General features: G+C 37.4%; 1 protein-coding gene across 8 annotated transcripts in view; it reads right to left on the bottom strand.

The window, feature by feature from the left end:
* ARHGEF28 (Rho guanine nucleotide exchange factor 28) overlaps positions 1-23,117 on the bottom strand; it is a 313,068-nt gene that overhangs the window by 52,669 nt on the left and 237,282 nt on the right. For all 8 annotated transcript variants that reach the window (XM_078004863.1, XM_078004862.1, XM_015140272.3 and 5 more), the window contains 10 exons: positions 19,416-19,471; positions 18,278-18,326; positions 16,260-16,404; positions 16,052-16,173; positions 14,067-14,207; positions 11,051-11,298; positions 7,897-8,019; positions 6,603-6,720; positions 4,395-4,649; positions 2,820-2,896 (listed from right to left, as the gene is read on the bottom strand). In XM_078004863.1, coding sequence (XP_077860989.1) covers positions 2,820-2,896; positions 4,395-4,649; positions 6,603-6,720; positions 7,897-8,019; positions 11,051-11,298; positions 14,067-14,207; positions 16,052-16,173; positions 16,260-16,404; positions 18,278-18,326; positions 19,416-19,471 — 1,334 coding nt within the window. The remainder of the gene's footprint in view (positions 1-2,819; positions 2,897-4,394; positions 4,650-6,602; positions 6,721-7,896; positions 8,020-11,050; positions 11,299-14,066; positions 14,208-16,051; positions 16,174-16,259; positions 16,405-18,277; positions 18,327-19,415; positions 19,472-23,117) is intronic.

Raw genomic sequence — 23,117 nt, 5'->3', positions numbered from 1 at the left:
ATAAAGACATTTTATTTATTTATTTTATTTTATTTTTATCTTTTGAGATGGAGTCTCACTCTGTCGCCCAGGCTGGAGTGCAGTGGCGCGATCTCGGCTCACTGCAAGCTCCGCCTCCTGGGTTCACGCCATTCTCCTGCCTCAGCCTCCCGAGTAGCTGGAACTACAGGCACCTGCCACCAAGCCTGGCTAATTTTTTGTATTTTTAGTAGAATGGGGTTTCACTGTGTTAGCCAGGATGGTCTCGATCTCCTGACCTCGTGATCCACCCACCTCGGCCTCCCAAAGTGCTAGGATTACAGGTGTGAGCCACCGCACCCGGCCATGATACAGAGATTTTGAGACTGCTTCCTATTTGGAACTTCAGCTTGCAAGTCCACACGTTCACTATGTCTTGGTTGTTTGCTCCTTTTGAATTTGCCTTCTTTGATGTTCAAGAGATTCCTCCTAGACTCAGTATTCTAAGACTTAGTGAACACATCTACTTTTTCTTACACATTTTGTAGGTTTGGGCTTTGCCCCAATTTCCAGCTGAGTCCTTTATAAAAACAAAAACAAAGCAAAACTTTCTTGTAGGGACCCACTATTCCATCCTCTTGTTACTTTCAGCTGTTAATCTTCTGGCTATTTCCAAATTAATCACATCTTCTGTAACATACAGCAAGACAAGCACCTGAGGAAGAAGTTTTTTCTAAAGGGCACAAGGAGTGGAGAATCTCACCTGTACTAGCATGAGGGAAACTTTCTAAAATTCTAGGATGAGAACTAGGAAATCCAGATATCTGTATACCGCTAGCCAAATGCTTCAATTCCCTACAATTTAAACTATAAGATATTGTGACACATGGGCTGTTGTCAGATAGATGTAACTCAGGAGTGTATGAACAGTAGGGTGCACCTGACTCTTCAAGGATAAAATGATGCTTTCTCTTTTGCCCTCTGATACCACCAAGGGCTTAGCTGTCATTTATGAATGCAGCTACCTGTCAGGTTAACATCTTTAAAAAACAGTATCAGTAACATTTTACTGTTGTCCATAGCCAAACACATTCCACCAAGAACAGCTAGGTTGTAACTGTCTTCATTCTCCCATTTGGTGGATTGCATTCCTAATACCCCACTTAATGGTAAATGTGGTCTAAGGGTAGCACAGATAATGCCTCAGGAGGTCATATGAGACAAGAGGGAAAGAATCACATTGCAAGTCACTCTCTAAGTTGAGCATTACAGGATCTGAATCCATATGCTACCTTGTCCTAAAAAACAATGTAGTTGTCTTTATGTTATCTACTTCATGATCAATCAGCAGGACATCTGTCCGGTAATATCATCCAAGAAGCAGAATTTGCTTTTCTTTTAGGTCTTTGGTTTTAAAGAAGCATTGGTTTCTATAAAGATGTGAATCTGTTTTCTCTTCCTACATGGCCCTCACCATCCCACAGGTTAAACAAAATGGTACCCACCTTCCCACTTATTTTCTCATGTTCTTTCAGAGAATCTCTGAGCATCTCAGATAACAGCCTAGAGAAGCCACTGGACAAACCAATAGGTTTTCATGAAATTTGTAATACAGTTCAAATCGATTGGGAACGTAGAGACTTCTTTAAGTCTTCTTATTATCCTCTAGTGTAGCTCTGTGAAAATGTCTTTGACCTTTATACAACTCAACATCATTGTGTTGATGAAAGGGAATGTGCCAAACAGGATGAAGAAGCCTCTCAAGTCAGCCTGCCTAGTACACAGCGGCAGATGAGGCACGGCTCCCGCCTCTTTCCCAGAATCTCATCCCTGGATAGACATGCTTCTTTGTTTTCTCTGAACGAGGTAACAGAAGCCACATTAAGCTTTGCATTTGCCAAAATTGATTGGAATTAATGGTATCTGCTAATGGTACCCAAATGTCCTAACATTCAGTGGATGATAAGCACTAGCGTTTTAGGGAGCCACCATTACACTGCCCATATTGCTATTATGTGTCTTGGATTCTTTCCTCCAACGGGGTCTGATGCTCCATGATGCTAACAAGGAATTAACTGGCAATATCGTCCTTCTCTAAGTCATTTGGACCAATCAGATGCCATGTAGTAAATGTCATAAAATACTGGTTTTATTGCTAGTGTAACTCGACTATACAAAATGTCTTAAATTCTCATTTTATGGCTAGTCTAAGTCTATGTGCTAGAAATTAGATTACTCTAACACACTACAAAAATAGTTTCATACACTGTCTTTAGAAGCTACTATAGTAAAAAGAAGAAAGAATCTTCTCTAAACATTTAAGCATCAGGATGGTATCCCTTGTCTGGCGGAAGGCACATGATGGCAGTCACAGGGTTAGTAAGTGGGAAAGCAGGGCCAATGGGCATGGAGAAAGCCCAGTGCTGGAAGAGATCAGCTGTGCCCAGCATTCACATTTTAGTTGCTGGATCTAAGGGAAGGGGTTTTGGGGCCGAAGGGGCAGGGAAGAGAAGAGTCTGGAGGAAAGACCAAGATAACTAGATGGTATGGGGACATTTGGGAGGCTCAGAGCAGTGCCTGTTCACTAACCACTACTGAAGGACTGCAATATTCTCACAGTTGGTTATGCTGCCGAAACAGCTAAGTACCAGCCCTGGTTGTCATGAAGCAACACTTACCATGCTAATTTAACCTAATGAGATGCTTGTCTCTAAACACTGCAATCACAAATAATAATGGAAACGTAACATAAGCATATACTTCCCTGTGACTATTTTATTTCACTAAGAATTTTAGGCATTTTTCAAGAAAATGTGCGATTAAACCTATTTTTTAAATGCATCACATGGTCATATACTTACAACGGCTGCAAAGATGTATTTCTGGTCTTTTTCTTGTAAAAAGAGCAGCACATCAGTTAGAAGTAGAGCTAGGATATCTTCAAAGAAAAAACATTACTAGTATTAATGAAGCAAACCACAGTTCAAATAAACTTAATAAAAATAAAAAGACTAACATTTAGTCTAAGTATTAAACTTTTATAAAAAAACACCTGTGTTATGATAGCCAAAGATATATGCTATTAACAATTTAATAGAAAGCTGTCTTTAAGTGTGCATGTTTGTGTGTAGCTGTAGGTATAGGTAAATCTCCAGCAAAGTTTAATGTAGTCACTTTCAAAACAGAAGAAAAATACCCATAAAAAAGGAAGTTTTAATAAAATGGAGCAAACTCTTACCTTTGGCAGGAAAAGTGCTGAATTAAAAATGTAAAAGGGCAGCTTCTACCTCAAATTATATATGCCTGCTATTTTGTTTCATCTAGATCTAAGTAAGATTTAGGATTCCGTACTTCCCTTACAAATTGTTCACAAGAAGTCATCTTCATTGCATCCACTGAATAGTCTAACACAAAGTTACCAAACTGATTCTACTAAACAGATAAAGAGCAAATGACTTCGAGCAATAGAATCTACAGGTTGTGGTTAATATTTTTTTCAATACAACATTGCTAGTTGTTGATCAACAAATCCCATTTCAGATATTAGTTGCAACCTCCATCAAAACTTGATCATCCTCCGATGGGTAATAATTTTTGACTAGCTAGAATTTAACAACCTCTTCTTCTCACTGCCTACCTATGGATGCTATTAAGACGAACTGTTAGAAACAGTGGTTCTTAGGCCTGGCTGCATAGTAGACTCACTTGGGGAGCCTTTAAACATCCCATGGGTTTTGGTTTCATCCTCACAGCGATAAAATCAGAATCTCTGGGAGGAGACATGAGCATTCGTAATGTTTTTAAGCTCCAGAGGTGATTCTAGTGTGTGGCCACGGTGAGAAAGCCTGGGTTAGGCAGTGTGACAGCTAATAATGAGTCCTTAAGAAATGGAATTATCCGCTTTAGACTCCTGAACAGAGTCAAGTTCGTGCCAGTTAGCAAACAGTAGCACTGAGGAAGAGCTTAAACCAGTGTCAGCAGGTGTGTGGATGTATTCTATTAGTCAGTAACAAAGATGACATTCAGAGTTCTTTTTATTTCTCCCCTCCATGGTCTGACAGCCCTAGGCTGTGTTGACACACAACAGACCCTAGGTGTGTAGGTGTACTGCCTTGCTTTCAACACACCACAGTTACCAGAATAATTTTTCTGTGCCAACGATTAGCAGAACTCTCAGTTCCTTTGATTTCAGACATCACAAACTTGCAAATTCATAAAATACGTATAAAGGTTTTAGCTTGGGCAACAAACTCCCACCAAAGATTTGTATCATTGGCCAGATTTGCCTACTGAAATTCACAAATCAATCTTTCAACTGACCTGGGGTTTGTGCATGTGTACCTGCAATTCTGAACTGTTTTTCTTTTGAAAATCTGTCCTCTGTTAAATGAATAATGTATATGAAGGGAGAAATTGGTATGGTCGAGCCACAGTACCTTTGAAACGACCTGTAGCAGTTTTCCAGTAAACAAGGCCATCATATAACAGAGTCCTTTCTTCACTCATCAGTGCCTGCTTCCTAAACACATGTCCATTTTTGAGCTTCGTGTATGTTTTGTTTTCAATCTTATTTAGGATCTCAAGCCATTTTTGGTTTTTCTCATATTCATTGACTTTTAAATCCACTGTTGCGATCATGTCTTTAATTAAGCAAAGAGCTTTGCATAAGTCCTTATGTTCTTCGGTTCTTTCTGTGTGGGGAAAAAGAAACAAAAAAATATTATATAAATAAACCAGAGTACTAAGGAAGACAATTTTTTCTTTAGTTTAAAAATATAGTTAAATACATTATCTAAACAATAAAAACCCCATAAGAAAAATGTTGGATGAAACTTAAATCCCTAGCCTGAGCAACATGGCAAAACCCTGTCTCTACCAAAAAAGATACAAAAATTAGCCGGGCATGGTGGTGTGAGCCTTTTGTCCAGCTACTCAAGAGGCTGAGGTGGGAGGATAGTTTGAGCCTGGGAGGTAGAGGTTGCAGGGAGCCAAGATTGTACCACTGCATTCCAGCCTACGAGACAGAGCAAGACTCTGTCTCAAAAATAATAATAATAATAATAATTAAATCCTATAATATCACTCTGTACCTTCCCCCCACCAAAAAGATGTTAAAATATTTTATTATGAAAGGTTTGCATTATTGAATGTGCTTCAGCTGACAGTAAGATGTCTGAATTCTAGGGATGAGTCTGAGCTTCCCCCTAGGGCAGGAAATGTGTTATATAATAACTTAGGCCTTCCTTCTACCTTCTTAGACGTGGGTAATCAATAATCCTCATGCCAAGTTTCTTAAAACTTAAGCCAGCTGTGGGGCCAAGCCAGTAATACTCTCAGAGTCACACGGTGATATGAACAGCCTCAGAATCACTTATATTCCTTGATCCCTTCCTCCATAAAATAATATTCAAAATCATACTTTATAACTGCATTAGCATAAATCTGAATATATTACTACTATAATTAAACCATTTTCTTTGACCATTTTCTTTAAAATTAAATATTTTAATTTCTTTTACCATCAGAAGAAAAAAATGAATTTTTTTCTTCTGATGGGTACCATGAAAATATTTTCTTTTACCAAGTGCTGTGCTAATAGATAAATCAGCCATGCTCATACCAAGAGCAAATAATTATTGATTTCAGTTGTTATTCTTTAAAATACTGGCTACCTGCTCTTGTCTCTAGATTATCTTATGAAAATACTCTGAAGGAGTCTCTGAAGCAGCCTCCTGAGACTCCATATAAAAGTATATTTGGTGATAAAGACCACCTAGTTGATGTTTATTGAGGCAACTGGAACTGAAATGTAATGTTTCATGTCATTTTGTAGTGGAGATAACTGAGGCTCAGTTAATAATTTGCCCAGTGAATGAGTGGCAGAGCTGAGTATATACAATGCAACGCGAGTGTACAATATTCCAAACCCAAGCCCTTTTTAACATAACACGCTACCACCCTAATAATAATCTTTACTCAAGATCAATATGTTAGCTTGAGGATTAGACCATTTTATTTATTCATTCATGGCATTGATGTTTTTATTTATTGATCATCTAGTCTGTACCAGCCATTGCACTAGACATTGAAGACCCAGCTGTAAACCAGACAGACACAGGTCTTGTAGATCCCACAAGGAGCTTACAGACCAGCCATGTGCATTCATAGCTTCTTAAAAGATGCCCATATGTTACTCCCTGGAACTTGATGAATTGACAGGGTCAAAAATAAATCCTTCTTATAATCCCTCTCAACTTAGTAACTGATTGCTTGGGAGAGTTGACATTTCATGATAGGATCAATAGCATGTTTCATCAGACTGTTGTGAAGGTAATAGGAAAATAAGGAAGAGGAGGTAGTAAGAAAGCCCAGTGGTGGGGAAAATAAAGAGGGGAAACGCAGGTTCAAAGTAAGAAGAAGCCAGCTTGGTTTGAGCTACCTGTAGAAATTCAGACTATTATCCATGCTGCAATATAAAAGATAATTTCTAAAATTGAATCCAAATTCTAAGGCTTTAACAGTTTCTCCATCATGAAACTCTTTATGAATCAGAGACCACAAACATTTATGCCTGTTTAGAACACCTCAGCTATGTTTAAAACTAATAAGAGGGGCAAATGTTTATCCCACAAATCACAACTTACCCTTTGTGTACTGCAATATCCTTTCCACCAAGACAGGGTATTTTGTAATACGCTGAGTGACCAACAGAATGCATTCTGGAATTCCTCGGCGTCGAGCCAAAAGATTACTATTTCGGAGCTTAAAAAATATATACATTTTATATACACAAATTCTACCTGTCTTTACTTTTCAGGTGTGAATTTAACAATACAAAGAATCTGCAAGAGTACAATTTTATGCAGACTTAACATTCATTGTTATCAAAATGATGCATTATCACTAATTTAAGTTGTATACTTTGTCATAAATTTTAATACCCCAACTCTCCAAGATTTTAAGAAGTTTCAAGTTACTCTGATGTATTTGTAGTTAATTCCAAAAGAAGTTCCAATACTTCTAAGTGTTTTGATTTATAAATAGCGAAATTTTTGAAAAATAATCAGAAATCAAAGTCAGACTTTGAACATCAGTTTGCAGTTTACCATTTGTTTTCCCAACAGGTCTTCCTTCACATTTGCTGTTATTCATTATAGCCCTTAGAGTTCCCTTGAATCAGGACAACTTTTTTTCTAAAAATATCAAAGTATTCCTCATAGCATTCAAGTCCTCAACACATATTTATGTGGGAAAAAAGGGAGAAAATCTGGTAGCATTCTTAACATGGCAGATAAAAATTTAGAATCCAGGAAACTTTATAAGACAAATTTCTTCAACAAATAAATCAGCAGAAGAAAAAAAGGGTGGGATAACATTCAAATTAAAAGAGATTTAAGAGATATAACCACCTCATACAATGTATGAACCTTGGTCAGATCCTGATTTAAGTAATCCAATTTTATGAGATAATCAGTGAAATTTTAAGATATCAAAAATTATGGTTAGTTTATTTGTATAATAATGTCATAATTTTTAAGTTTTTCATCTGGACAAAAATATTACAGATGAAATTATATGATGTCATGAATCTACTTCAAGCTAATTCAGAAGTGGAGTAGATTCTGTGTTTATTTTCACTTTGATTTTTCTGATATATAACTTGTCAGGGCATAAAACAGCTTCCTAGTATGTTACAAATATTCTCAGATGGTTGGAAGACATGACCTCACAAATATACAAAAGGAAATGATTTGGGGGCAATATCATTTGAGTCTTCAGAAAAAGAGACTTTACATCTTTGCCACAAACCTTCCACCTCCCTTCTTCCCCTGAAAAGCATCATCTAGCTACGAAATTTGTTTAAATCATTAAAAAACAAGCATAAACTATTTCTCCATGCTGATTTATCACTTTGTAATAAACTTTTAAAATACTTGCCTTAATAAAATTCTGAAACTTTTTATTCTGCTGGAGTTCTTTAAAGAGGTTAACAGCTTCTTTATGATGGCTACAGAATTCTCCATATATTTTCTTCATTTTACTTGCATTTTCTTCTGAAAACTGGGAAGAATAGCATTTCAATAATGGTTTGTAAATTTAGTAAGTTCTAAACACACAAAAAATATGCAATTTTCATCTATTTCAAAAGAGTATTTGCAAATAAAAAAATAAACATCATAGAGTTTCTGAACACAATCACTTATCTCCTCAGACATTTTTAAAATTAAAATAAAAGAAAGTTGAGTGGTAAGGGTCAACATAATGTGATATTATATTGAACTAATATAATTATCAAATAGCCAAATAAAAAACATTTGATATATTTTATTCTCTTCTTAGTTTTTAATACAAATTTATCATTTCAATTTATAGTTTTAATACTTTTATAGATTGAAAGAAAAGTATATGGCAACATTTGGGGGCCTTCAGGAAGGTCTGACACCCTCCCCCCAAAAAAATCACTCATTTGGCATTTACACTGGCTAATGACCATGTCCACAGACTCAGTCCTTAGTAAGGAATTTTGCTTTTTTGTTCACACATTACAAGTAGATCAAGAGCAGGCTATCATCAGCCAAGATGAAAGAGACCAGTGAATAATAAGACTGCCTGTTTATTGGCTAATGAAGAGAAGTGGAGATGTGAGCTGGATGTTTCAATAAGCCTTACCTGTAGAAAAACACCTATAGAAAATCCACATAGGAATCAACTTAGAATCATAAAGTGGTGTGAAGAGAACTAGCTGAATGACTTGAAAGCCATTTTTTTGGACTGTGATGGCCTTACATGCACATGTACACACTGAAGAGCATTGTAATGGAAACCAGAACACATCCATCCCCTTAAAAGTACTTAAAATTTACATCACAACCTCTTATCTTTTCATCTTTGCTTATATGAATGTGTGGGGCCAATAAGCCTCAAATGATAATTCTTAAACTACTTACAATCATTCAAAAAATTACTTGAGTACAAATCTAACAAAACACATATATGACTCATATAGTAAAAACTATACAATGCCAGTGAAAGATGACAAAAACCTAAATAAATGAAGTGCTATACGATGTACATGGATTAGAAGACTCAAAATAGTAAAGATGTCAATTTTCTCCAAACTGATAGACAGTTTTAATACAATTCTTAACAAAATCCCAGTATGCTTTTTAAAACTATAAATAAGACTATTCTAGAATATATATGAAAAGGCAAAAGAACTAGAATAGCTAAAACAATTTTGGAAAAAATAATACAGTGGAAGGACTCAGTCTTCTAAGATTATATAGCTACAGTTATTAACACTATGGAAAGACAGACCCATAGATCAGTGAAACAAAATAGGAACCCGGATACCCACATGATTTTGACAAAAGTGGAAAAGCAATTAGACAGAGGAAGAACAGCCTTTTCAATGAATGGCCCTGGAGCAACTGGACATCCATAGACAAAAAGAAAAAAAAAAAAAAAAAAACCCTCAACCTAACCTAAGTCTTATAACCTGCACCAAAAAAAACTCAAAATGCAACACACACTTAAATGTAAAACATCAAACTGTAAAACTTTTTTTTTTTTTTTGAGACAGGGTGCCACTTCTGATGCCCAGGCTGGAGTGCAGTGGTAAGATCTTGGCACACTGCAATCTCAACCTCCCAGGCTCAAGAGATCTGCCTACCTCAGCCCACAAATAGCTGGGACTACAGGTGCATATTACCACGCTCAGCTAATTTTTATATTTTTTGTAGAGACGGGGATTCATCCTGTTGCCCAGGCTGGTCTCAAACTCTTAAGCTCAAGTGATCCATCCACCTCAGCCCCCCAAAGTGCCGGGCTTTACAGGCGTGCGCCAACATGCCCAGCCAAAACTGTAAATCCTTTTTTAAAATAGGAGAAAATGTTTGAGACCTAGGGCTAGACAAAGAATCCTTAAACTTGAAACAACAGCACAATTATTAAGAGGAAAAACTAATAAACTAGACTTCATCAAAATTAGCAAATGAGAAGACAAGTTACAGATTTGGAGAAAGTTTGTCAATCACATATCTGACAAGAACTAATGTCTAGAATATGTAAACAAACCTTAATATTCATCAATAAGAAAACAAACAATCCAATTAGAACATGAGCAAAAGACATAAACAGAAATTCCACTGAAAGGGATATACAGATGGCAAATAAGCACGTGAAAAGATATTTAATATCATTAGCCATGAGGGAAGTGCAACTTGAACCATAATGAGGTGACTTTATACCTCTAAAAATAGCCAAAATTAAAAACAGTGGCAATATCAGATGCTGGTGAGGATGTAGAGAAACTGGATTACTTGCACAGTGTTGATGAGAGTGTAAAATGGTACAACCACTCTGGAAAACAGTTAGCAGTTTCTTACAAAACTGAACATACAACTCCCATACAACCCAGAAACTGCATTCCTGGGCATTTATCCCAGAAAAAATGAAAGCTTAGGTTTGCACCAAAAATCTGCACATGAGTGTTCATAGCAGCTTTATTTATAACTAAATAAAAACTGGAAAGCTAAAAACTGGAAAGAAGAAGATATCCTTCAATAAGTGAATGAGTAAACGGTGACACATCAATAGCATGGAATACTACTCAGCATAACTCCCCCATTTTCTGCATACAGACCAACAGCTGAATTCCATTGCTGTAAATGACAGGACGAAACAGCTTCAAAAAACAGTACCTTTGGAGAAGATGGCATTCTAGCATCTACCTAGGGAAAGCCATGCTAAAGCAACTGCAGATGGAGCTCCCTGCCTTTCCAAGTGTTGCAGACCACTGTAAAACATGACATTCAGGTGAATTCCTGATTTTTTTCCCCTAAGTGGCCCACTCATTCAATAAATATTTATAGTATCATGCACTGTTCCAGGTGCTGAAATATAGCAGTAATCAAATAGCCAAGAATCCCTGCCTTACTGGGACTTACGAGCTAATGATGGTCAATACATCCTCAGAATGTCACTATGAATGTTTCAAAATAACATTTTTTTACTCTTGTTGATGAAAGGGCAGATTTTGATTCAAATCCCACTTACATCCTAAAGGTCAAGGACTTTAAGCTTTTCTTACCTGCTGTACCAGAATATCTCCAATTCGGTCGATCACAAAATTCCTGTCACTGCCGGCACAGGATTCCTGCCTTCGTTCCTTCATACTGTAGAAGAAAAGCCTGTGGATTTCAAGCAACTCATCTAAACAGGGGAAAATTTTATCCACGGTGCTGTGGTCCAGCTGAAGCTCCTCTTTCATGCCTTTCCTGAAGATCTCAGACATGATGAACAGGGTCTGGATGTGATGCATCTCTGTTTGCATTAGCTCTGAAATGTGTGAGCACACATAAGCCTTAAGCTTTAAAAAGCAAGTATCACTATTAAACTAAATTAGTAACTCAACACTATATGTTACACAAATAAAAAATAAATGTTTGAGAATATCAATAATATTCCAATATAAAAGTCAGCCTTAAACATTTCATTCACCCTAAAATATTAAACCATTTTCTTTTATCCAGATATTAAAGAGGATATATATGTCAGGTCCAATATACAAGAATCTAATGTATCTGAAACTCAATAATATAACTAGCTAGGATCTTTAGATACCTTCAGCTAGGAACTAGGTCTTATTCCAACCTGAATGCCCTTTAAAATACAACTTAGTTTGTTGGCTTCCTTTCTTCCTTTCTTTGTTTGTTTGGTTTTTGCATTGAGCAAGAGCACAATTAATTTGGTGAAATGAATGGAACTAAATAAAGGTCTTCAATGCAGAAAACCATAAGTCCTTTCTATTGCAGAATCTGTCTCCAAAATTCCACTTTCTCCAGGGGAAAGCAATGCATCACAACCAATCGAAGGACACCATCAAGAAAGTGGAAAGACAACCCACAGAATGGGAGAAAATATTTGTAAATAATTTATCTGATAAGGAACTTGTATCCAGAATATATATTTTTAAAAATCTTGTAACTCAACAATATAAATAAATAAATAATCAATTCAAAAATAGTCAAAGGATTTGAACAGATGTTTCTCCAAAAGGATATACAAATGGCCAATAAGAACATGAAAAGATGCTCAACGCCATTAGCTATTGGGGACATGCAAATCAAAACCAAAATGAGACATCACTTCACACACATTAGGATAATTATAATAAAAAAGCAATAAACAACTGTTGGTGAGGAGGCAGAGAAACCGGAACCCTCATACATTGCTGGTGGGAATGCAAAATGGTATAGCTGCTTTGGAAAACAGTCTGGCAGTTTCTCAAGTGATTAAACATAAAGCCACGGTAAGACCCCAAAAGTGGAAAAACCCAAAATGTCCATCAACTGATGATTAGATAAACAAAATAGAATATTCGTCATCTATTAAAAGGAATGGTGTACCCGTACGTATTGCGACTAGGATGAACCTTAAAAACAGTATGCTAAGTGACAAAAGTCAGCCACAAAAGACCGCATATTGTACCATTCATGTAGAATGTCTAGAATAGGCAAATCCGTAGAGACAGAAAGTAGATTAGTGTTTGCCGGAGGCTGGCAGAAGGGGTAAATGGGGGGAGTGACTGGTAACATGTACAGGATTTTTGAAGTGATGAAGATGCTCTGAAATTGTGATGGCTACCCAACTTTGTGAATATACTAAAAACTACTAGATTGTGTACTTGGAGTGAATTTTGAGCAGGTGAATTATACCTCAATTTTTAAAACGCATCAGGAGAGAAAATAACAACTCACAATTTACAGGTACACCAAAAGTACTAGTTGCACATTAATGAGTATTTCCAAACTTACTGCAAGTTTTGGGAAAGAACCTTAAATATCAGCCATGGAGAGACAGCAAGTCTAAACATAGCTTTAATATTTTATCAAAAATAAAAATTTCTTTAATTAGAAATTCACTAACTTTGAATTATTATTTCCTATCATGTTTTTAGTGCCTACTCTATGCTAAGCACTTACCTATATCATTTCATTTAATCTTTTAACCCATTAATACATTATGACCCAGAAAATAGGAATGATTTTCCTCATCTTGAAAAGAGAAACAGTGAGGAAGAGAGGGTAAAGAATTCGCCCAGGAACACAAGCCTTTCTGACACAAAAGGCCATGTAATAATTCATTCCAATGGGTTAGATTATTTTTAATAATATGAAATTGAGAGGTAAATGAAGAAAATTGACAGAATATAAATTGCCTAAGAAATACTAAAAGGGACAGCATCTTCCTTTCCAAAGTAACTCACACCTACACAGCTCTTGACAGATTTCTAAGCACACTCGTACACCATCTCACCTCATGTCCATAACCACCACCTGAGGTAGGTGACAAGGTATCCTAACTGCCTATGGACTTTGGGGCCCATATTTGCATACACAGGATTAGTGAAAAGACCCAGTGTTATCTTTAAAGTAGGGCATCTTCTTGGAACCACATTTTGGCATCTACTTTGTACTTGAAATTTTTCAAAGTTTCATTTCTTTCCTAGTCTACAATTTAACTTTCCCCAATCCAGAATGCCTTCATCCCAAATAGCATGACAAAATACAGTCTCACCACAGCTGAATTCTGTACTCAGGATGGCAGCACACAGTCAAACCCTGCCCTAACCCAGGTGCAGCTACTCGGACTGCCCCTGGTCTCTGTGAATGGCTGGTGTATGCAGCCAAACTGGAAAGCCATATGCAATAGCCCTACATTAAAATATGTGAAGGTGTACTGCAGTTCTTATATAGAAGAGGTAAGAGTATAGGCCAAACCGAAGTAAACTTGAAAGGAATATGGGAAATAACATTTGCTCTGTGCCAAATACATATTATACCTCATTGCAATCTCAAAACGGTATTTAAAACCTGAGTATTATTAGGTTATTGCAAAACTGATTGCGGTTTTTGCTATTAATATTATCCTCTTTTTACAGATGGAGAAACTAAGGTCGAGGTGATTTAAATAATTTGTCTGTGATCAGGTAAACAGCAAATGATAGAACCGGGATTTTACCCAACTCTGTACAGTTGCAAATTCCATGTTCTGTTCTCTGCACCATACTGCTTCAACCCAAAAAGCATATTTGAAATGCTTACCAAAAATGACATCCTGTCTTTTGATGACATCCTTCTCCTGCCTATTACAAAATGAGGGATCCACCACAAGACTCCAAGATTCTGCTTCAAACTCCTGGGCATCACTGCTGAGGTCACTCCACAGAGAATAATCCACAACATCTAACGTGTGTTTAGAAAAGAAAAGCCAGAAGTATAATAACGCAGCACAAATACACCTTCGTAAGTCTACGGATTCCTCACCCTAAATAAATCTGCTATGAACATGGAAACTATTAAACCAAAATATATTAACATGGAGTGAAACACTTTTTTTTTTTTTTTTTTTTTTTTTTTTTGAGACAGAGTCTCTCTCTGTCGCGCAGGCTGGAGTGCAATGGTGCGATAGCTCACTGCAACCTCCGCCTCCCAGGTTCAAGCAATTCGCCTGCCTCAGCCTCCTGAGTAGCAAGGATTACAGGCATGTGCCACCACACCTGGCTTAGTTTTTATATTTTTGGTAGAGATGGGCTTTCACCATGTTGGCCAGGATGGTCTTGAACTCCTGACCTCAAGTGATCCGCCCGCCTCAGCCTCCCAAAGTGCTAGGATTACAGGCCTGAGCCACTGTGCCCAGCCAGAGTAAAAACTTCTTAAAACTGGACTGATGAAATAGTCCAAATTAAGACAGCTTTCATGAACGCAAAGAAAAATCAGATATTTAAAAAGAGTGATTGTTTATATGAAGGAAAAAAGACATTTGAAGATTATTTTGCTTGTTTTGGCCTGCTCTATTTTAGTTTTATTTTTGGTAACCTACAGAGTCCATAATGTGTGTACACAATCTTGAACACATGAACTTCTTCTGCTCTGGGTTATTTTGCACCGTTTACTAAAATCTGAATTGTGTACTCATCCATTTGGTTTGCTCTTGACTTGCTAAGACACAAAGCAGTAAGTACTTGAGTCACAAATGAGTGCAGATTTTTCTGATAAAATTACAAACAAACCACACATACATACATGCAACCCTCCCCCACCACTCCCCCCATACACACTCCTCAGGAAAACTAAACCCTATTTACCCAACGGCACTCATTAGAGAAGTTCCAGCTCAGAGCAGTACAAATGAGATGACAATGAATTTAAAGACTTAAGATTAAAATAAAACAGATTCCTGGGGCAGAGTCCACTCCTCTCTCTTGTCACTACTCTCTTTCCATTTGTTTTTCCTTCTTACTGGTGGATACAAAAACCAATTTCCTAGATTAAGTACTGCCCTATAAAATACGCTTTAAAAAAATGCTTTAATGGCTGGGCACAGTGGCTCATGCCTGTAATCCTAGCACTTTGAGAGGCCGAGGCAGTTGGATCACCTGAGGTCAGGAGTTCAAGACCAGCCTGGCCAATGTGGTGAAACCCCATCTCTACAAACAATACAAAAATTAGCTGGGGGGGAGGGGGGATGTGCACCTGTAGTCCCAGCTGCTCGGGAGGCTATGGCAGGAGAATCGCTTGAACCTGGGAGCTGGAGGTTGCAGTGAGCCGAGATCATACCACTGCACTCCAGCATGGGCAAGAGTGAGACTCCATCTCAAAACAAAATGTTTTTATTCCCCTAGGAGGCAACAGATGGGGTAAGTATCTCAGAGATCCAAAGAAGACCAGTCTCAACTAATTAAAGTATGTTTTGATATAGGATCCTATTCCAATTCATCAATGGCTAGAAAACATTTTTAATAATAAGCACATAATATATTTCATTCTCCTCATTATGCTTGTGACATTCTTTTAGTAATATGTCTATTTAAAATTTACATCATATTTCCTTGGTCACTATCTGGTTGTCTCCTCTGGGGCTAAATTTTCATTCTTTTAAAAAGTAGAACCTGTACCAAAGAGATACCCTGAAACAGACTTCATTGAAAAAGAAAAAAAAAATGCTTCAATCTTATTTCCTTCAGAAAATATCCTTTTGGCAAATGCTAACAAAAACACAAATAAATGGAAGTGTGTCTTCTCCTCACCTTCCATTATGAAAGACTCTGTAGAGGGAGAAGAGCCCATGGACTGTAGCAGCTCATCAGAATGAGACCTGCTTCTGCAGCTGTTACTGTCACTCTCAGACTCCAAGGATGTGGCTGACCTCCTGAAGTTAGGAGAGAGGGAGGGTAGCAAAGTTAGCCCCAGCAGCCTCTCTGAGCCATTAACACGTAAAAACACACTCAGCCTTACCTTTCCAAGGTGGTGCCTGGAACACTTCTGGACAATGGATGAGCGTGTCCCGCAGTCTCCCTCTTTCCAGTCGGCAATCCAACAGGCATGGAGGAAGAAGGGTGCAAGGAGAGACCAGGCTGTGGGATGTCTCTAAATGAAGAATCTGGAAATCGGAACAGATGCTTCATGTGGTTTCCAGGTCAGTAATTACAAGTAAAAGTAGTCACTTAAAAGCCAGAAAGCTAAACCCTGCAATGACCACTTGTAATCTGTCGCATGCTCTGCCTTAAAACCAGTCTCCCTGCTACATCCTGACCCTTGCTCCTAGTGTCCCTTTCATTTGACACCCTCCTGACACCCATGCAGCAGGCCTACTTCCGCATCTCCACTTGGAGACTGTGGGTGTTTTGGATTGCACAAACAAACAAGACAATGGAATGGAGAAATACTGCGCCAGCTTTCCATAAATCACTGCTTGTACTCCTTGGAGCCAGCTTTAAATAGTTGCAAGGTGTTATTAGTACTGTTACTGAATGCATATTGTGTGTATAAACAAGCATCCACACACAGAGAACACATCAATGGAATGGAATGATGCTGGAGAGCCTATTCTTCACAGTATAAGGATCTCAGGCAAATGAAACCTGCAAGCCAAGCTGGGCTATTCTCTCTCACACATGGAAAACTAAATAGGGCTTCTGTATTTTTCTGGTCAGTTCTAAAATATTCTGGGCAGAGATGCATTTACATTTGATGTGTACTATAAATGACTCAGAAGACATTTCAGTCCCATATTACAGCTGTGTAGCATATACATTCTCAAGCAAAAGGGGAAAAATACTAACATAGATCCCAGACATTACAAACCATTTTACACATGCATAAGTTAGTTTTATTCTTACAACTCCCATGTGACGAGGAGTAATACATGGTATTTCATCAATTCTAATATACTATTTTCACATTTAACCCTACGAAAATGAGAAGCCCCTTATAACTAACATCATCAAAGAGACTTTTGGGGTCAAGGCAAAAGAGTGATGTGACAGCTGTTACTACCTACACCAACTTAACCTAATATAACGTTACACCCAATAGCATGTTACCACAAATTTGCATGCCTAATTGTCCCCTGATTAAAGTGGTTTTAAAATATCAGTCACACTTTGTTACATGGAAATGAAAAGTTACTATGCACTTAAAATTCCTGCCACATGTCAAGCAACACAACTTTACGCAGAAGACATCACAAAATCTCTCACAATAAAGCAAGAGATTTTCCAGTTTAGGAGACATTGGTGTGATTGGTTCTTGTATGCAATGTAAAGAACTGTCAAAGGGCACCAATTATTTTCAAGAGAAACTGCTTAAATTTCAGCAATATACACTTCAGGAAACACACAGCCACCGAATTTTAAAATATGCAAACAAAACTCCAGCATGCCTTGAAATTTCACGGTCATTCTAAAGGTGCTAATGAGATCATAGCCTCAAGCACAGCTAATGAAACACCAGGTAACTATAATAATGAACAACAGAAACTGATAAGAATCTATAGACTCCAAATTTGAAGATTTTTTCCATCAAACATTGCAATTCTTAAGAAGAATGTGGTGTGTATTTGTATAGACAAATATATTACTGCAATATTACTATACTATGCTACTGCTAGGAAAACAAAGTAATGTACATTTCATGTAGTATTTCTCTTTTCCTCGAAGGATTATTAATACATCAGCAGAGCATATTCCACTAGACAGCATCTTAGAATTGAAGCAACATGGTAATACCTTCTCCTTATAGCCTTCCCTAATATAAAAGATCATATGTACATACAACACAAAAGTTCTTAGGCTGGGCTAGAAGTTGATAGCCTTCTTGACCACTTTATAAAACTAAAAATTATGCCAAGCATATGTTATGAAAGAAGAAATAACTGGATAAATGAGAAAACAAAAGGAGATATTTTTATAATGGAAAAATGTGTAGTATGTATTAAATTTTTTAAAGTTCTTGTCGTTTTCCACATCACTTACTTCCAAGGATGGTCTGTGGTTTGTTCTTGTTATGTTTCTCTTGGAATTTCTGGTAAAGAATATTAGAAACACATAAAGTAAGATCAAAGTATCACTGGACTGCAAGAATATCCACATAGTTACACAGAACAGGATTCTTATCTACATCATTTTTGTTATTTTATTTCTAAGAGGAATTCAAAGCGAAATACATTAAATGCAATGAAGAGTAAAATGTGATAAAACGCGCAAGTTGTAATGAAGGGGGCCCCAAGAACACGTGCCTTGCCTCCTGAACACTCCTGGCTTCATTAAAAGCCTCGGGGAACCAGAAGTCTCCAGCTCACGTGTCCAGACCCAGGCTGAAAGTTCCTATCAATGCTGCCTTTCTCCTTCTTGTTTCTTTGTACCTCCTGCTATCCTTCCTAACTATAGGAGACAACCACCTGGAGCATTGAAATGTCACATTCAAAACAGCCCTCAACTCTGTAATCTGACACAATATGTGTTCCTATCGACATAGAGGTTTGCAACTGCAAGTTTCCCCCTGAAGGATCATCATGCTCACTCACGTGCATCTGTGACATGACTACTGAGTGGGAAAGAAAGGAACAGAATCACAGACACCTTCACCTACTCAAGCCCATTCCCAACTACAAAGGACATTCTTCTAGTCCAGTGGTTCTCAAACTGAGGTCTCAGAACCAGCAGCAGCATCATTACCTGCAAACTTGTTAGAAATGCACATTCTCAGGCCCCACCTCAGATCTATGGAATCAGAAATTCTGGAAGTGGGGCCCAGAAATCTGTGTTGTCACAGGTCTTCCAGTGATTGTGAGGCTTTCAGACATTTGTGACTTCCTACTCTGCTCTTCATTTGCATATACCCAGGGCTTGCACTGGTAAACCAAGCAGGTCTCTACAGAAAGCCTAACCTAGCCACAGCATATAACACAAATATCTGGACTTGAGCTTTCCTTCCATTTCTAACAGTGTACAGTTAAGCAAATAACTATACACTTTGAGCACATGTTATATTATTGCTATCATGATCATTTTAGAAATAAATCTATAGACGGCAATAAAAGAGTAAAAGCTCAAATAGATACTATGAAGCAACCATGCTAGATACAATATTCACAGATTACTGAGCAATTACCTTGGTGCATGGAGGCGCAGCATCTTTACAACCCTTGTGCACATTTGCATTACAGTCTGAAATAAAGGGAAAAGATACAAAAGCATCCATCTTAATTAGTCTGAAATTAATAAGACTGCATCATGCTTTTACTGGTCATTATAAAAATAACACATAAACATTACAGATATCTGGAAAACTGAAGAAGGAAAGACAAATATTTAAATCACAGGTATCCTCACACCTCAAGCACAAGCAGACTGCTATTATTTTAATCTCTTTGGCGATATTTCTCCCCATATGCACAGGATCTTATCAATTACTAAATCTGGAGTTAGGAATGACATATACTTCTGCGAAGCTTCTGTGTCTCCCTGAGAACTCACTTCCTATTACATGTTTTACATTGCATGGGATTTCTGACACCTGGCTGGTAGTAACTCCCCACTCCCACATTGGGTAAAATGCCTATCACAACCAGAAGAAAGAAACTCTTAATGCTGGAAAAAAAATGTATTGTGAGGTTTTGGCAAGAATTCCTACTAACTAGAAGTTTTAAGTAGTCTAATTAAATGAGAAATGTTAGCCCTGTGCCCATTGTTTTATATCATAAAAGATCCCATGTTTTATATCATAAAACAATGGACACATGTCATAAAACAATGTCATCTCACTGGAAGAATGTAAGGGAATGTAAGAATGTAAGGGAATACTTTCCCTGCCCCTTTCTGCCCACGAACACAGACACTGAGGCTGTCCTCATGGAAAGCTCCACTGTATGGGCACTGGTTGCTGCCAGGGTGCTATCTTTGGGTCCTTTCCCCTTCCACCTCCACATCACCACCCCCCACATACTGTAGCATAGACAGAGGAGCCTGGGTGCACTGGAAATGTATGCAGAAGGAATCCTTCTGTGGGAGTGGAAGATCCCATGTTGGTCCATCAAAGCCACACTGCATAAGTGCCACTGACCCACTGAGAACTGGGCAGGAAGCTGAGCCCTACAACTGTCCTCAGGCTGCCGGTCTGAAGAGGCATTTCAGTCAACACGCCAGTGGCCAGCAAGCAGGGCCCAAGGCTAATCTATGCATTGGCCAGGCTGATAAGTATCAGATTCAGACAGCCCTCTCCTCATGGCAGAGTGAGTAAATAATAGAGAAAATGTAGACGCCGTAAGATACCACAGAACAAAGTTACACCAACAACTCACCAGAAGAAGCAGCCACTGAATACTAGATCCAGAAATAGGAAAGAAACTTTAGATACCTGAAAAATTGTTCTTGATAAGAGGCAGAAGACGGGGGCCTCAGTAAAATAGAATGAAAGGGCATGAAGGGAGAACAGGATGTGAGACTTGGCCTGCAGGAGGAGAGGAAAACAGAGCTTCATGAGACAGGCAAGGACTGCAAGGAAGGGAAAGAGACAAGAGCGCAATCTGAACTGAATTGAGAAGAATCTGTGTGGTGCAGACATCAAAACCAAGCTATGAAATTACACTGGAAAGCCTCCCTCCAGAATGTGGAGAAGAGGAAGGGTATAATTATCAAATAGACGTCATACAAACAACATAGACAGCAGAGTTCACACTTACCCAAGGAAGAGATCAGAAAAATTAGATCAGAAGCAGTGACAAAGCCACCATAGACAAGAATTCTATAAAGCTGAAAAAGCACCCAAAACGACACATCAAAAGTTCTCACTGTTTCCTAAGAAAAATAATTAAATGACACCTATACTATAGACACATCTTGACAATATCCATATGATTAAAAAATGAAAAGTCCTCAAGCATAAGGCAGAAAATGAGGGTTATCAACAAAGGAACAGGGTCAGGTTGGCCCTAGACTTTTCCACTATGATAATAAATGCCCAAATCTATTGCAGCAATGTTGGCAAAGCAACGAAGGGAAAAGACTTTGGTCTAAGAATTTATTTAACTAGGTAAGTTGTTTTTCTTGTGTGGAAAAAAAAAAGAAAAAGGAAGATATGTCCCTTGGTACACAAAGTTTCAGATCGACAGATCACTCCTATTTTAGCCTCTTGAGGACAGAATCAAAATTAGGAGTTCGAGAAGGATTCACTGTAGTTTTTCTGTTTTTTAAAGAAAAAAAGTGAGCAGTAAAACAAGTGAAACTAAAAATCCCATCTAAAAAGTTGTAGGTAGAGACAGTTGAATAAAAATGTCAACTTTTTTTGAAACAGAAAATTATACTTGAAAGATTAAACATAATAATCTTATAAAGAGAATACTTTAATAATTAATTCAGTGTATTAACAGAGGCTGGGTGGGGGAGAATAAACATAAGGGAAATAAAAAAGTATTAAATTAGTAGCCTTCCACAGCCTTAAAGCTACCATTAGTTGATATTAAAAGAGCATATCTTGCCAAATCCCTGGAGAAGACAAAAGCAAACACCACATGGTCTAAATAGCTAAACTAGACATCAAGGAAAACAGCAAAGACCTATAAAAGATATGTTGGTAGCAGTAAAATTAAATGTAAAATTTTGAAAACCCTGTTATAAAACAAGGTCCTTCAGCTACATTGTAGATTATGCCTAGCTAAATTAAAGACATGCACCACAAATCGAAAACACTGAAATAGTTGAGAGAAATACAAACAAATGGAAAGCAGGAGGAATATTAAGTTCAGACAAAGTAAAATTAAATGCAAAAGGCATCTAATGACATTAAAAGGATAACTTTATGTTAAGGTTAAATCTACAATGAAGGTATGATATATAAATTTCTGTGTAACAGATAATGTAACATCAAAATAATAGCCAAGAAACTTATTTATAAGCAAGGGGAATTTTATAGAAATAGAATTGTGTGGAAAATTAGCAACTCAGGCTTTAACAGAGGAAAATTACACAAGAATTTTGAATACTTATGCAATACTATGTGTTGTTTTATATCATATCTTGCTTTAAGATTAGGAATATTAACCTTCACAATTAAAAACAAAAATGCACCCATGGAAAAAGATTATTTAACCAAAACAGCTGTACGTGTCATATTTGTAGTGCTCAATGGAAAAACCTTAATGTGAATAAGCAAAGTTTAAACCACCCTCTCCCCCGCCAAAAAGAAATGCTGTAAATTTTGAAATTACTTCTAAAAAAATTGTGGGTAAAAGAGGAAATCAAATATACACTTTGACCTACTCATCTGATTCTATAATTTAATCTTAGGCAATTGCCAAATATGTGGACAATCATATGTGTGAAAGAATGCTCATTGCCAAATTATTTATGTTGTTTAAAAAATTAGGAAAAAATTAAATGTTCAAAAACAAATAATTAAAAACATTTGATGTCAGCATCAAATGAAACAGCATTAAAAGCTCACATATAGCCGGGCATTGTGGCATGTGCCTGTAGTCCCAGCTACTCAGGAGGCAGAGGCAGGAGAATCGCTTGAGCCCGGGAGGCAGTGGTTGCAGTAAGCCGAGATCGCACCACTGGACTCCAGCCTGGGCAACAGAGCAAGGCTCTCATAATTGTTTATGGTTATAAGGAACTCCCTTAAAATATTAATAGTCTTTAAGTGGTAATACTATAAATAAAAAGTTTCTGCTTAAACCTTGTAACCTCTATGAATACTATTCCTTTATTAAGAAATGACTGTTTTTAAAGCTAAATGTATCCTAGGTACTTAATTTCCATCACATTCACTCAACTCAATGAACTACAAAAGTTTCCCTTTCAGTGAGCCCTGGCT

The sequence above is a fragment of the Macaca mulatta genome, chromosome 6 (genome assembly GCF_049350105.2).
Source record: "Macaca mulatta isolate MMU2019108-1 chromosome 6, T2T-MMU8v2.0, whole genome shotgun sequence".
Lineage (NCBI taxonomy): Eukaryota > Metazoa > Chordata > Mammalia > Primates > Cercopithecidae > Macaca > Macaca mulatta.
The sequence above is the reverse complement of the archived record's forward strand: the minus strand, read 5'-3'. Positions and strand labels throughout refer to the sequence as shown.